Raw genomic sequence first — 14,062 nt, 5'->3', positions numbered from 1 at the left:
TGTGGGAGCCATTGAACTGATTAATTCAGGGGCTTCTTGTCTTTTTCTGTGTTCGTTCTGCTGATTCTGTCCCGGTAAGTCCTGTCTTTGCCTGGTGTCAGTAGGCACCTCCCGGGAAGAAGCCCTGGGGTTCTCGTGGGCAGTACCCACCCGACCCCACACCGGCCCTGCCCGCAGAGTGCGACGGGTGGCTTCCAGGGTCCGGCTCAAGCTCTGACCCTTAGCAGGCATGGGCTCCGGTGGGGAGCTCTGCTTCTCCCTGTCGGTTGTCAGCAGACTGGCTTACTCGGTGGGTCATGATCTGAGGCACTGATCCAGGTTGGACAGCGGGGCCATTGTGGCCCCACCCGGCCCTTCCCTTCCCAGCGGGTGCCCTTCGCCCTGGACACTAGCTTTGCCCGTTTTCAGACGTCCGTGAGGTCCTCCCGAGCGCACAGTGGCTTGTCACGTGGCGTGGCATGGTGCTCTCGGAGCCCGTGGTGAAAGAGGTTCTGTTGCGGAGGGTCAGCGTCCCCTGAACATGCCGTAGTCTGTCGACGGGTTTCCTGAGGCCGGTCGCCTGGCTTGTGTTCTGCTTGGGCTGATGGGACAGAGCTGCTGCGAGTGTTCTGAATGTCCTCGTGGCTTGCCGGCAGGTGCCCGGTTTCTCCTGGGGAAGGAGACGGGGGGCTCACGGGGGGAAGATGCAGTTAGGGTTCTGTGGCTCCGTACCCGACAGCAGCACACGCACCCCCCTCCTGCAGTCCTGGGGATGGTCGGCGTTTGTCGTCGCTGTGCCCGCGGGGTATGTGACACGCCCTCCCGTGCCCTGCGTTCCCCACTTTTGGGGCAGAGACCCGAGTACTGTCTGGCTCTGTGGCTTGCGGAGGTGTGGGGGTGGGCAGCCTGCACTTGTGGGCCTCCCCGCCGTGCGACCGCGCTCTGTGCGTGTGTTCTCCACCAGGGTGGGCCTTCCCTTCCAGCCCTTTCTAGTGGACAGAGCTGGGAAATCCATGCTAAGGTCGTGCCGTTCGTGACGTGACTGAACGAAGGTTATGGGGTTTCGTAGCGTGTCATCTGCATCTTCAGGTGTTTGTGTCAGAAACGTGGCAGTTCAGTGCTCGCTGGTGCCCCTGCTCACCCGTCTCCTTGCCCAGAGAACAGCCTCAGAACAGCTCAGGTCTTGCCAGCACTGGTGCACGAGGCAGGACTGGAGGTGTTTGCTTTGGTCCCCAGCGCGCACCCTACCGAGGACAGGCCACACCCCCGTCCCCTGTGCTCATGCAGCGGAGAACAGTTCTTCTGTCGTTGGTTGCGTCTGGCTTGCTCCCTTTTGCCTGGTAGTTTTTCTTTGGTTTGGGGTTCTTTTTTTTTTTTTAAAGATTTTATTTATTTATTTGACAGATCACAAGCAGGCAGAGAGAGAGGAGGAAGCAGGCTCCCCACTGAGCAGAGAGCCCGATGCGGGGCTCGATCCCAGGACCCTGGGATCATGACCTGAGCCGAAGGCAGCGGCTTAACCCACTGAGCCACCCAGGCACCTTGGTTTTGGGTTCTTTTTTGGTTTCCTGTTTTGTTTCGTTTTGTTTTGGTTTTGTTAGTGAGTTTTTCGCTTCTGCAGACTTCTGTCAAAGCTTTGGAGGCAGAGGGAGAAGGGCGTAGCGAGTCCTCACTCAGCCACCGCATCGCCCGGCCTCGACCTCACTTGTCCCCCTCACCTGCTCCCTTCCGTGTGGTCTCGAAGCAGATCTTTCTTTCTTGTCATCGGCCTCTTCCCTGGAGGTATTTTCTAATGTGTTTCTGAGAGACGCAGTCTTTTTTCCTTTGAGCTGAAGCACAGTATCCTTGTGACCCCTGAGAAGACAAGTAGTGGCTCCTTAACGCCGTGAGATAGTCTCAGGGTTGAAGGTTCTAATTGTGTCATAAATGTGATAGAATTTTAAAACCTAGTTTATTTGAATCCAGAGCCTGGCAAGATCCGTGCTACACTGTCAGCCGCGCCCGGTGAGTGGCTCTGGGAGCTCCTGACTCTGGGGGCAACTGGGGGGCCGGGGCGCCCCTCCTGCTGTGGCGGCCAGGAGCGGAGCCACAGGGTCCCCCCGCCTTCACCCGGCTTCACCCAAAACTGTCGTCCGACTGGATTTGTGTTTGCAAGCGGCCGGGCGGAGGGCGCAGGTGGGCCCCGCTGGGCTCACCGAGGCAGGGAGAGGCCTCCCCGCTGTGGGGTGGGATCCCAGTCCTTCCCCAGGCCCGGGTTTGCGTCGCAGAAGCTCGCTTGCTAGTCACTTGCTAGGTGGAGTTTGGGCAGGGCTGTGAGGGCCCAGAGCTTGCACGAAGGCCGTGGCGAGCGTTATTCCCCGCAGACTTCGCCAGGGCCCATTGCTCCGACCCTGCAGAGGCTGCTCCTTCCAGGCTGAAGCCCCCACCGGGTTCCAGGGGCTGCTGGGGCATCCTGGAATGAGGGTTTTTCTTGAGCCCATGGTAGCGTCCCTGAGCCGGACCAGGGCCGAAGCGCAGAGTGTGGGCAGTTTGGTCTCGAGGACGGGCTGCAGGAGCTGTGAGGCCAGTGCCCCACACCCCAGTCCGTCGGGAGCAGCCTCAGGGTCACAGCCGGTGGCTGCGTACCTGGGGCTCCTCATTTCATTTCGCTCTGTGTCATCAGGGCTGGTAGCTTGGCTTTTCCTTTCATTCTGCTGTGTGACAAATGATGTGGGACAGTCCCTGGTTTAAAATCCGGCCTGGCAGGTGGCTCTGCACCGCCGCCGCGCCTCCTCGCTCCTCCTCGCGGAAATGCTGGTGACGCTACGGCCTGTTTCTGCACGTGACTGTCTTCGTGCCAGGTCCTGGGGGCGCAGAGTGCGTCCTTGAGGGGGGACACCCAGGGCAGGGCCGGGGGGCTCGGGGCACGGAGGGGAGCATAGACTCTCAGTGTGCTTTTTGTAGGAAGACGGAGGAAAGTGTCGGGAAGAAGGAAAACGCAGTCCAGGTCGTCTGTGAAGAGCAGAAGCTCCGGGACGAGATCTAAGAAGCGCCAGGGTCGCGTGAGGAAGAGAAAAGGGAAAAAGTCAAAGGTAGCCTCGGACGGTAGCGCCCCCGTGTGCCGTCAGTTCCTTCGTGCGGCTAGGTGGCGGGTCGCGCAGAAAAAGCTCCCTTTTTCTCTATTTGCTTAGAGATCCACCAATAAAAATGAACATTTCCACAGCGCACATTAAAGATGGGGCTGAGACAAGAGATTGCCCAGGACCCTTTGGACATCCCGAGGGCTTGCGTGGGACTCCTGACACCCCAGGGCTGGGCCCTGGGCAGCGCAGCGGGTCTGGAGGCCGCGTGGCCGTGGCCAGCAGCTTGTCCGGGAGGCAGGCGGAGGGTCACCTGGCGCCCGGGAGCCCGGTGGGAGCTGTGGGGGAGTTGAGAGAGGAATGCTGCCCGCCGTTCCCCATGCTCTGGTTCTCTTACCCCCCAGGCTTCAGGGCTGGCCCTTCCTTGTGTGTGCCGCCTGTGTCACGCGTCCCAGCTCTGAAGGGTCGTCCTCCCTGCCGCGCTGGGAGCGCGTTAACATGAAACGTTCGAGCCCAGTTGTGGCCGTCGTGCAGGTGTTTGTTGCTACTGAACGTGAACTTAACACCTGGACCTTTGTCGTTGCCTGATGGCCTGAGTGCGTAGAGCGCACACTTACAGAGCCTACACTTCCGTTTCAATGAGAGCGAGCAGCTGCTCTGGTGGTCCGCCGATGTGAAAGTCCTGGAGGGTTGGTGGCATACCTGCCGGGTGGGGATGCAGGTCCCCCAGCACTGCTCCTCAGGTGTGTAGGCAGCCGTCACCTGGACAGCCTGTCGTGCTGCTTGGCAGTGTGTGTGCAGGGTCGGACCCCCCACCCTGCAATGGGAGGGTCCCAGGTGTGCAGGGTCGACGCCCCCGCGGCACGGTGCACCAGCTGTGCCCAGCTTCTGCGGGCAGTTTTGCAGTGTGTTAGGTTGGGGGTGTTGAGATGCGCTCGTTAAATCTGTCGGAATAAAATCTCTAAACGCTGTTAACACACACGAAGCCCTTCAGCTCCCATCTGGCTTACCATTCCTTGCCTTTTGTGACTTCGGTTCAGAATGAAGCCACAGCTCGCTCCCGCATCGCACGGACACTGGGCCTCCGGGGTCCGGCCCGTGGAGCCTGCATCCCGTCTGTGCACAAGCCGGCAGACCCCTCTCTGGGGCTGATGCGTGCGGACATCGGCGTGGCCTCCCTGTCGCTCTTTGGAGACCCCTATGAGCTGGACCCCTTTGACAGGTAAGGGCAGGGCGACCTCCCTCCTTTCCTTGTGGGCAGTGGCCTCGGACGTTGTGTTTGAACAGCGACGGTGGCGATTGCGGGCCCCTCCTCAGAGTCACGGCGTGTGACAGAGCGCCCTACACCCGCCTCTGCTCGAGCAGAGAAGGTCCAGCTTGCACACCCGCCCCAGCGAGCTGTTGCTGGCACAAAGCCCCTCCAGGGGGCCCGTGTGCCACTTGGGGCACGAGTGCTGCCGCATATGCCATCGAGGAGGGGCCTAGGGTCTCCCTGGGCCTCCGATGGTGTGGGGTCAGCATCCCTTCGGCCCGCGTGCTCTCTCCAGCAGTGAAGAGCCGTCTGCAAACCCTGCTTCCCCGTTGAGTGCCAAGAGGCGGGTCCTGTCCCAGTCAGCGCTGCGTTCTCACCGGCCCGTAGCCAGGCCCGTGGCCGTGGGGCTCTCCAGGTGTGTGCGGGCAGGGGGCCATGGTCCTGGGGGGCGGCCCAGACCACGGGGCTCCACAGGGGCTGGGGCTCCACAGGGGCTGGCGCTCCACCTGGCCTGGGAGGAAGTGCCGCAGTCTGTCTGGGTGTGTGGTGGGGGCGAGGAGCCATGGGAGCTTGAGGCCGCCACTGCACACCCTCCCTGCCGCAGGACTGTTGGGGGCATTTGGGGTCAGAAGCGTCAGATGATCTCACCTCCGAACAGGCTGCTTTTCTTTTTGGGGGCTGCTGGCTGTGTGCAATGCTGCCCGCTTGCAGGGTGCTGGGGGGCTGGGGCTCCCGCCTGGCGTGAGGGTCTTGGGCACAGGGAGGCAGCTGCGAGTCGGTACCTGCAGGAGGAGTGTTCCTGCCGCGGCGCCTGAGCCGGAGGTGGACGAGGCTCCTGTCCCAGACCTGGTGGGGAGCATCCTGTCGGGCCAGAGCCTGCTGATGATGAATGGGGCGGACATCGTCATCCACCGGGACGGCTCCCTCAGCGCCAAGAGTGCAGGTGAGGTGGCTGCCACGCGGAGCCCATCTGCGCCCGTGCGGGCGCGCTCTCTGCCTTGACCTCTGGGAATGCGCCCCTGGCTCTTCTCTGAGCCAGTGGTAAAGGAGACAGTTGAACTAAAACGCATTCTCTGCTCAGAATGGACGTTGAAGGGGCACGGTTTTCTCATTTCTTCTCCGTTAACTCTACCTGCCTTTCTGAAAGAGTTCACAGGCTGAGAGTCGAGGTGATGATGGGGTTTCTGGACCAGCCCACAGACTCTCTGTGGTCGTAACGTGGCTGCTGTGCATTCCCACAGCCACAGAGCCAGCCCCTGTAGATCCCGCCCCCACGTAGCCGGGCCTGGGAGGTTTTTGGGGTTGGGGTCCCCAGCCATGGAGGATGGGGCTGGCTGTACCTTTCCTGTCCCAGGCGCACACGCCTACCTGCCATGACAAGCCTCTGTAACTGGCAGGGACACTTTCCATGGGTGCAGAGCACACCCATGAGACCCATGAGGAAGTATCTCTGGTGGCACGTGAGACCTGAGCACTGGCCCAGACCTCCAGGTGCACCGAGGTCTCAGGGGTGAAGGGGGAACTGGCCTTTATTTATCTATTTATTGTGACTTTTTAAAAGGTTTTATTCATGATTCCAGAGAGCAGGCCAGGGAGTTGGGGGGCAGAGGGAGAGGGAGAAGCCGGCTCCCCAGCCCGACACACGGCTCGGTCGCAGGAGGCCGAGATCGTGATCTGAGCCAAAGGGAGACACTTTGAGCCCCCCCAGGCGCCCGGGGAATAGGCAGTTAAAAGCACAGCTTTTAGGGGAAGGCCGTTGTGATCTGGGCCAGGTGACGCACTGCTCGCGCTGGAGGAGCAGGCGGCGGGGACTGACGGCCGCTCACCTCTTGTCTTCCAGCACCTGTTTCCTTCCCTCGGAGCACAGGCGGCTCATCCCAAGGCGCCGAGCACCGTGGGCCCAGGGCCTGCCTTCAGCCCCGAGCGCCGCACTCGGGAAGTGGGCCACAGGGCGCGGGGCTGAGCTGTCGTGGCGGGCCAGCGCCCTCCCGTGTCCCTGCCCTCAGGACTGGGGCGACTGTGAGACTGGACCCGTCTGTGACCCCTCTGTCTGGTCAGACTCAGAACCTGTCAGGCGTGCGCGGGCCTGGCTTAAAGCAAAGGGACGACACTCGATGGGACAGTGACAGCCGACGCGCTCTGCTTCCCAGCTCCGCGTCCTCCAAGACCCCCAGTAGCTGCTGTCACCTGCCGCCCGCCGGTGCGTTGCTGGGCCAGGCCCTGAAGCCAGCTCCCAGGAGGCCCGACATCTCTGAGCTACCACGGATACCAAAGGTCAGAAGGGAGGGCGGCGGCGGCGGACAGACGGACGCGGCGCCCGCCAGCGAGCAGCGCGCCGAGATCCCCAGCTCCTGCATCAGCCGGCTCACGGGCAGGGAGGGCCCTGGGCAGCCCGGCCATGGTGCCAGAGCTGAGGGAGAGCCAAGCCACAGGGGCCCACAGGACCCTGGCCCGCACTCCGGGGGCGGCTCCCAGTCCCCCGCCTCACTGGGACCCTCGAAGGGGAAGGGGGTCAGCTCGACCTTTGAGAGCTTCAGGATCAATATTCCCGGGAACACAGCACATTCCGGCAGACTCTCCAATCCCGGCTTTTGTAACACGTTTCGGCCGGTCGACAACAAGGTGCAGAGGAAGGAGGCTCCGTCGCCCCTGTTCTCCATCAGGAAGACCAAACAGCTCAAGAGCGAGATCTACGACCCCTTTGACCCCACAGGCTCCGACTCCAGTTCTGCCGGCAGCAGCCCCGAGCGCCTGGGCTCTGGCCTCCTGCCGTCTGAGATCACACGCACCATCTCCATCAACAGCCCGAAGGCCCCAATGTTGCAGACTGTGCGCTGTGTCACCTCTTACACCGTGGAGACGGTCTTGGGGACGGAGCCCGAGCCCCCTCGGGGGCCCTCCTCCAGCGGGCTGGAGCTCCGGGGCGAGGGGGCTGCCGAGGGGACCTCCGACCTGGAGTGCGAGGGGCTGCGCGAGGGGCTGGGCGAGGATCAGGGCTCAGCCTCCCGGGCACAGAGGCCCTCCCCGCCGGAGCCATGGGAGGACAAGGGCCAGCTGCCCTGCAGTACCTTCTTTGGCTCCGAGGAGCGGATGGTGACGTGCGTGACTGTAGCCGAGCCGGAGGCCCCACCCAGCCCTGATGCACCACAGATGACCACCCACAGGATCGTGGAGCTGAGGTCCCCGTCATGCTCCCGCTCCACGTCCAGCTCCCGTGGCGGGAAGAAAGCCAAGAGGAAGCGAGCCACATCCAGGGAGCACAGGAGGACCCGCTCGGGCTCCCGCTCGGGTTCCCGCTCTGGGGACAGGAGCTCACGGTCTGTGTCGCCCCCAGTAGGGGATGACCACCCCAGGAGGCAGCAGACCAAGTCCCGGGGCCGGAGGTCTTCTAGCGACCACTCCAGCAGCCACGAGCGAGCCAAGCGGAAGAAGACAAAGGATGAGCGCAGGAGGAAGACGGACTCCCGGGGTCACGGCCGGCGGAGATCCAGGTCCCGCTCGGGCAGCCCCGGCAGCTCCTCCCACGAACGCAGGGAGAGCAGGAGGAGGAAGCGGAGGCGGTCAGGGTCCAGGTCTCGGGGGCGGGAGTGCTCTCCCCCCAGCAGCCTAGAGAGAGCCCGGAGGCACCGGCACCCAAGGGAGAGGAGCCCTCGAGAGAGGAGCCGGGAGCGGCCCCGAACCCGGTGGGGCTCCCACGAGAGGAGGAAGCGTAGATCCAGGTCACCGAGGTCGCCGAGCACAGAGCACAGGTCCCGGGAGCACCAGCGTCCTCGCTCCCATGAGAGGCGACCAAGGCCTCGCTCTCCAGAGAGGAAGTTGGCGCCTGTTCTCCAGGAGGAGCAGAAGCCTGACCAGGAGCTGCCAGCCAGGCCGCTGGCCCCGGCAGGAGCAGACGCCTCCCCAGCTGGGGCCGAAACCCACAAGGTGGCTCCAGAGGCCCCGGCGGGCCATCCGCCCGAGGACCTGGATTACGGTGACTCTGTCGAGGCAGGACACATCTTTGAGGATTTCTCAAGCGAAGCCTTCTTCATGCAGCTGGATGACATGAGCTCCCCGCCCTCCCCTGAGAGCACAGACTCCTCCCCAGAGCTGGACCTCCCCCCCACTCCCTCCATCCCGCCGGCCGGCGGGCACCAGCAGGACACCAGCCTGGCCGTGGCAGTCATCCGCCGGGAGGTGTCATCCATCCACGGTGAAGACACCGCCCAGGCCCCGCCCCGGGCACAGGGCCCTGAAGAGAGGCCCGGGCTCCAGCAGGAGGCCACTGGGGCCGCCGTGGTGGCCGGCGCCCTGGGAAGCCGGGCTGTGGGCGCGGTGCCCGTGGGGAAGGAGGAAGGCCCCCCCCAGCCCCCCCTCCTACGGGCTAAAGCGCTGGTGAAGAGAGTCACATGGAACCTGCAGGAGGCGCAGAGTGGTGCCCCCGCCGCGGACCCAGGCCTGCGTGAGTAGGACACTTCTGTGGGCGCTCACGGGCATGACTCGGGGCAGCACGGGGTGGTGGCCCTTGGGCTGTGTGTTTGGCAGTGGTGGGGGGGCACATGGATCTCTTTGGTCCCTGGGGTAGCATAGACCACAAGGTAGGGAGGTGGTTGCAGCCTAGGCTGTGGTCCTTCTGCTGGGATGCCTTTCTGGAGTTCTCCAGCTGGGAAGCCGCTTCTGGCCCAGGGTGGCCAAGAGCACCCACCCTCCCCTGTGTTGGCCCTCAGGGATGCCGCTCCACAGGCCCCAGAAGCCCCGGGAAGGGGTCTGGGAAACAGAAGACATGGGCCCCTCGATGGGGTTCCAGCAGGCACCCTTCTCTGAGCCCCCTCCCGCCGGTTACGCGCTTCCAGAGTCCGGCTTCCCTGAAGCGGAGCCCTCTCAGGTAGGTGCCTGGGTTGGAGCAACGTGGTGCCAGGCTGGGGCTGAGGACTCCCCTCTGTGGCGGGGCTCTTGCTGGGGCAGTGGGGAGCGCTACCCTGAACCATGCGCGTTTCTGTCCAGGTTTATACCCCAAACCTGCCTCCCGCCCCAGCTCTGCCTGTGAGTCTCCCGCCGTACACAGCAGCCGGCCAGCCCGCGGTGCAGTACATCCTGCACGGGAGCCTTCCCCTGGCGAGCTGCGGGGTCCCGCAGAGCCCGGCCCCGGGGCCCCCCGCCCTGCCCGCAGTCTCCGAACCGGCCGCCTACAGCAGTGGCACCAGCAACTCCGAGGAGAGGGCGGCGGCTCCCAGGCCTGCTGCGGAGAAGGCCAAGAATGAGGAGGTAAGTGTGGGTCCCCGGCCCACGGCGGGGCTGGCGGCACGGCCCCTGGCCGGGTGGTCACCCCCCATGCTTGCCCCCAGTACATGAAGAAGCTGCAGGTGCAGGAGCGGGCGGTCGAGGAGGTGAAGCTGGCCATCAAGCCCTTCTACCAGAAGCGGGAGGTGACCAAGGAGGAGTACAAGGACATCCTGCGCAAGGCTGTGCAGAAGGTGGGTGTGTGCGGGAGGGGCCGACGGCCCGAGGCCGCTTCTGTCTTCCTGCGGCAGGAGCTCAGGTGCTTGGGAAAAGGAAGCATGGGTGTTGGTGAGGGGACGGGACGGCGCCCCCGTCCCTTGCTCAGCGGGCGAGAGACAGGAGGTACGGACGCACCGCTTCCGCAGGTGGGGGAGCCAGAGCCTGAGGGTGGTTTTCGGTCCCAGGGCGTTGGGGCCAAATCTGGGGCCCACGGCCACACGTGGCGTGTCTGGCCAGGGGCTGGGCCCTCAGCAGGCCTGCGAGGCGGCCCTGGCAGGGGGATGTGTCTTGCTTGGTGCCTGTCCCCCCTGGAGGGCTATCTGGGTCATGTGTGCCCCTCCCCCCACGCCCCCAGATATGCCACAGCAAGAGCGGGGAGATCAACCCCGTGAAAGTGGGTAACCTGGTGAGGGCCTACGTGGACAAATACCGACACATGCGCCGGCACCGGAGGGCCGAGGCTGGGGAGGAGGCGCCCGCCCAGGGCCCCGAGAGCTGAGGCCGCCCCTGGCGCTCCCGCTGGGGACGGCAGAAGCAGAGGCCTCGGAAGACAGCCGGCCAGCACTACGGTATCAGGGCTCCCGCGATCACACGTGCCCTGCGCACTTGTCCTGCTCAGTTTCAAACTGGACCTTTTTATATGTATATTATAGATACACGGTTTCCATTGTGTTCTAATTTATCAAAAATGGATTATCTTTAGAAACTTCTTGATTGACTCAGTACTTGAAAGTCAAAGGCTTTGGTATCAGGAGGGGCCTGGCGGGTGGAAGGAGCTCCTTGACCCCTCGCCAATGGCCTGATTTTATTCTCTGGAGTAAGGAGGGAAGGCCGTGCCCAGCCCTCTGTTAGCTCTGTAAGTGATGCGCGTGTTCGCCGCCTCCCTCCAGCAGAGCGCGGTGTGGGTGGGTCTGGAAGCCGGCGGGGCGGGGGCTGCACACAGCACAGAGTCGACCCTCCGTGGTGCCCCTCCCCAGCACCTGCAGGGGCAGATGCCTCCTGTCCCCGGGGCGTTTTGTATTCTCTGAGTAGAGTTTGTTGGCTCTAAAGCGTGTGGCCTGTTTTTTCATTGTGAAGACGGAGGAGGGCGGGCGGGGCAAGGTGGTCGCCTCGCGTCCTGGGCCTGTAGGTGTTGGGGGCTCCCGGAAGGCTGCTGCCCCTTCTGAGCCCGAGCCCACCCCTGCACAGGACACCAGCACTGACTCTTGAGGCCTTTTTCTTGGCTTGGAGACGGGCCGGCCCTCAGGCAGGCTGCTGCACCTCCATGAGGAAGCACTCCAGGTCCTCGTAGAGGCTGTTGGAGCTGGACAGGCAGAGGCCAAGGCTGCTGCTGTCCAGGGAGGACACCCCTTCTCTCTGCACGTACTCCAGGTGCGCCCGGCACAGCCACGGCTCCAGCTGTGGGCAGGGTGTCATCAGTACAGACAAACAGGACAGGACAGACAGGGGCTGTGTGCGGCCTTGCCTCCCGGAACCCCAAGCCTCACCTTCACCAGCACCAGGCTCTTCTCCTTGGGCCTCCCAGCTGACAGGTCCTGCCCGAAACCCAGGTAGATGGTGTAGTGCGGGGAGCCCGGACGCCGGCGAGCCCGGAACTCCATCATCTCTGCAGGGGGGAGCTCCGGTGAGCGGGGTGGGGGGGGGGCCAGGAGGACGGGCGCGGGCAGGGATGGCGCGGCCCCAAGTCTGCTGCATCACTGACCTCGGAAGAAGGTGCTGAAGTCGAAGATGGGGGTGTCTTGGTTCCTTTGCAGCAGGCGGGGGGGTGTGGAAGGGCTGGCCGAGCCCAGGGGTCCTCCCACCTCCCAGTAGACCTTGCATTTGCCCCGGCGCCGGGCCCACAGCCTACAGCCCCGGAGCTCCAGCTGCAGTCCCGGGACCACGTGCTGCAGCAGCTTCTCGGTGTAGTGCATCTGCTTCTGGTCAGGGAGCTCGGCCGGGCTCGGGAAGGCCACGTGCTGGGGCTCAGTGGCTGTGGTGGCTGGGCCTGGGGATCCGTAAAGGAACACGAAGCTTGGACGCCACACCACCTCCTGCAGCACTGTGCGGCCCTTGTACATGATGGTCACATCCAGGGCCCTCAGGCTGGGCTCTCGGTGCGATCCAGGCTCAGCAGCCACCCCGGGGCAAGGCTCCACCTCTGGTGGAGGCTGCCAGGGCTTCAGGACCCGGGCCAGGCCTGCATCTGGGGAGGAAGGCCCAAGCTGAAACCTGGCCCTCCAGGCCCTCACTCCCGCACACACCCCTCCGGCTCTCACCTGTCTCCTGCGCCTGGTGCACAGGGACCGTGTGTCCTGCCCTTGGCAGAGAAGGCTCCGTGTTTAGGAGCTCCAGGCCTGAGGAGGAAAATGCGCAGTTGGGAGCAGCCAGACAGGCGGGGCTGTGGCCGCCTCCATCTCCACGGGCGTTCTCCCTCCCACCACACCCCTAGCCGCTCCCTCTCCTCTTGGACTCTGCCCTCCCGCCTTCGCCCCCCCCCAATGGAACTCTGCAAGGCTGAGCGCCCCCACCAGACACAGCCTCTCACCGGGAGCCTCTGGGGGCACCGGGTCCCCCACCCATGCAGCTTCCAGCAGGTGGGCCTCCAGGCAGCTCTGCTCCAGAGCCTGGAGCAAGAGGTCCCCAGCACTGTCGGCTGCGCCAAAAGGAGGGCTTGGGGCGCCGAGCTCAGGGCTCAGTCCAAGCCCTGGCCTCTCAGCAGCGTCTCCTGCCAGGCATGGCCCTGGGAGCTCACCCTGCAGGGGAGGAGGGGCTGGCGTCAGCAGCTCGCCAGCCCCAGGGAAGACTGGCAGCCCCCACCTGGAAACAAGGAGGGCTGAACAGGCTCACCATCAAGGGCAGGGCGTCTTCAAGGGCCACCTCCCCCTGCTGAGTGCCCGCACCTTACAAGAGAGAATTGAGATCAGGGCAGTATGGGATGAGACTCTGGAGTGGGACGCTTGGGTACGTGTCTCTGGGTAGGCCCTCAGAGCTGCCCCCCCCCCACTAATCCCAGCAGTCCCAATCAGCTTTCCCTGCCCTCCCCCAACAACCTGGCACCAGCCTCTCTGAGGCCAGTTTCTGGAAAGCACGGCTCTGCTCGTGGGGTCTGTGTCCAGCGGAGAGCAGAATCCCAGTGCCCTCCCAGCCCCGATCTCTGCCCCAAACGTCCTGCCGCACCCCCGGCTCCTCACCTGTCTCCGCAGGCTCGAAGCTGAGCGCGTACACTTTGTGCGGGTCAGCGGGGTCCCCTGAGTTGTCCTGCAGCATCACGAACCGCTGGGTGCTGTGCAGCGCACAGCGGAAGTTGGTTTTCCAGACGGCCCGGAGCGCGCCCTCCAGGGCCAGCTGGTCACCCCCGCCCCTGCCTTCGCTGCTGCTGGGCGGCCACCTGCCGCGAGCCACCGCCCAGGCCTGGGGGGAGGGACCGACGGTGTGAGCGAGCATGGGGGCGCGCGCCAGGCCCCGGGCCGGCCCTCCCACCCAGCCGGGCTGGGGGTCCCACCTTGAAGATGCGGGAGTCCGCCTCCCCCAGGTCCTTCCGCGAGAAGTGCTTCCAGGGCACGCGGAAGCGCGTGCGGGCCGCGTCCAGCCACCGCAGACCCTCGTAGCGGCCGCTGCTGACCTCCCCCAGGAGCCAGTCTCCGAAGAGCAGGCGCGGGGGCCTCCTGCGGGCGGGGCGGCCGGCGGGTGAGGGTGCGGGCGGCCGGCGGAGTGGCCGCGCAGCCGGGGTGGGACGGGGGCTCACCTGTCAGCGGCCGCGGCCATCGCTCGCTGCGCGGGACCGACGCGGGGGACGCGGGGGACGCGGGGGGCCTCCGCCGGGAGGGGCGGTCACGGCCGCAGCCGGGAAGCGTGGCTCGCGGGTGCCCACGGACGGTGCGGCGCAGGCGCTCCACGTGCGGGGACCCCAGACGCGGCGGAGGGCCGCGGGCCACGACGTTGCCGAGGTGCGGGCTCCGGGCGGCGGCGGCGCGGGGATGAGCACAGCGCGGGGCTGCCGGGGGGCTGCGCGGGCGCCGGGGGTCCCGGGCGTGGAGTCGGCGCCCAGTCCTGGGCGGGAGGGCGCCGTCGGGGCCCCCTTCGGAGACACCGCGGGGGCGGCCGCGGGCTGGGGCGCGCTCCGGGCGCCGGGAAAGCGAAACCGCGCGCCGGGAAAGCGAAACCTAAGCCGAAGCCGGGACCGCTCGCCGCTCGCCACCCGCGGCCCGTCAGCGGGACGACCGCCCCCTCTCCGTCCCGCCCCGACTCCGGGCGCCGGACCCTCCCCACGCGCCGGGCCGCCGGGGCTGGAAGCCTGGTCTCCCGGAGCGGC

At 65.2% G+C, this 14,062-nt stretch overlaps 2 protein-coding genes across 7 annotated transcripts in view; one reads left to right on the top strand and one right to left on the bottom strand.

Moving 5' to 3' along the window:
* Window positions 1-10,817, top strand: part of PHRF1 (PHD and ring finger domains 1) — a 27,586-nt gene extending 16,769 nt beyond the window's left edge. For 3 of the 4 annotated variants that reach the window (XM_045067042.1, XM_045067039.1, XM_045067043.1), the window contains 9 exons: window positions 2,923-3,050; window positions 4,079-4,260; window positions 4,586-4,705; window positions 5,079-5,233; window positions 6,131-8,731; window positions 8,997-9,154; window positions 9,274-9,534; window positions 9,615-9,743; window positions 10,124-10,817. In XM_045067042.1, the coding sequence (XP_044922977.1) occupies window positions 2,923-3,050; window positions 4,079-4,260; window positions 4,586-4,705; window positions 5,079-5,233; window positions 6,131-8,731; window positions 8,997-9,154; window positions 9,274-9,534; window positions 9,615-9,743; window positions 10,124-10,267 (3,878 nt within the window). In that variant the 3' untranslated portion in view covers window positions 10,268-10,817. The remainder of the gene's footprint in view (window positions 1-2,922; window positions 3,051-4,078; window positions 4,261-4,585; window positions 4,706-5,078; window positions 5,234-6,130; window positions 8,732-8,996; window positions 9,155-9,273; window positions 9,535-9,614; window positions 9,744-10,123) is intronic. The other variant, XM_045067040.1, reaches the window with a different exon arrangement.
* Window positions 10,510-14,062, bottom strand: IRF7 (interferon regulatory factor 7). Of its 3 annotated transcripts, none has more exons than XM_045067057.1 (9): window positions 13,496-14,062; window positions 13,253-13,415; window positions 12,942-13,161; window positions 12,598-12,650; window positions 12,296-12,503; window positions 12,027-12,104; window positions 11,471-11,755; window positions 11,256-11,374; window positions 10,510-11,166 (listed from the first exon to the last, which is right to left on the bottom strand). In XM_045067057.1, the coding sequence occupies exons 1-9, from the start codon at window positions 13,513-13,515 to the stop codon at window positions 11,011-11,013; spliced, it is 1,302 nt and encodes a 433-aa protein (XP_044922992.1). In that variant the 5' UTR covers window positions 13,516-14,062; the 3' UTR covers window positions 10,510-11,010. The 3 variants fall into 3 exon arrangements, with proteins under 3 accessions (XP_044922992.1, XP_044922988.1, XP_044922996.1); XM_045067053.1 differs by having other exon boundaries at window positions 11,471-11,953; window positions 13,496-14,061; XM_045067061.1 differs by lacking the exons at window positions 12,296-12,503; window positions 12,598-12,650 and having other exon boundaries at window positions 11,471-11,953.

This window comes from Mustela putorius, unplaced genomic scaffold (genome assembly GCF_011764305.1).
Source record: "Mustela putorius furo isolate JIRA1106 unplaced genomic scaffold, ASM1176430v1.1 tig00000127_pilon_pilon_pilon, whole genome shotgun sequence".
NCBI classification, from domain to species: Eukaryota; Metazoa; Chordata; class Mammalia; order Carnivora; family Mustelidae; genus Mustela; species Mustela putorius.
This window is presented reverse-complemented; position numbering and strand designations above follow the sequence as displayed.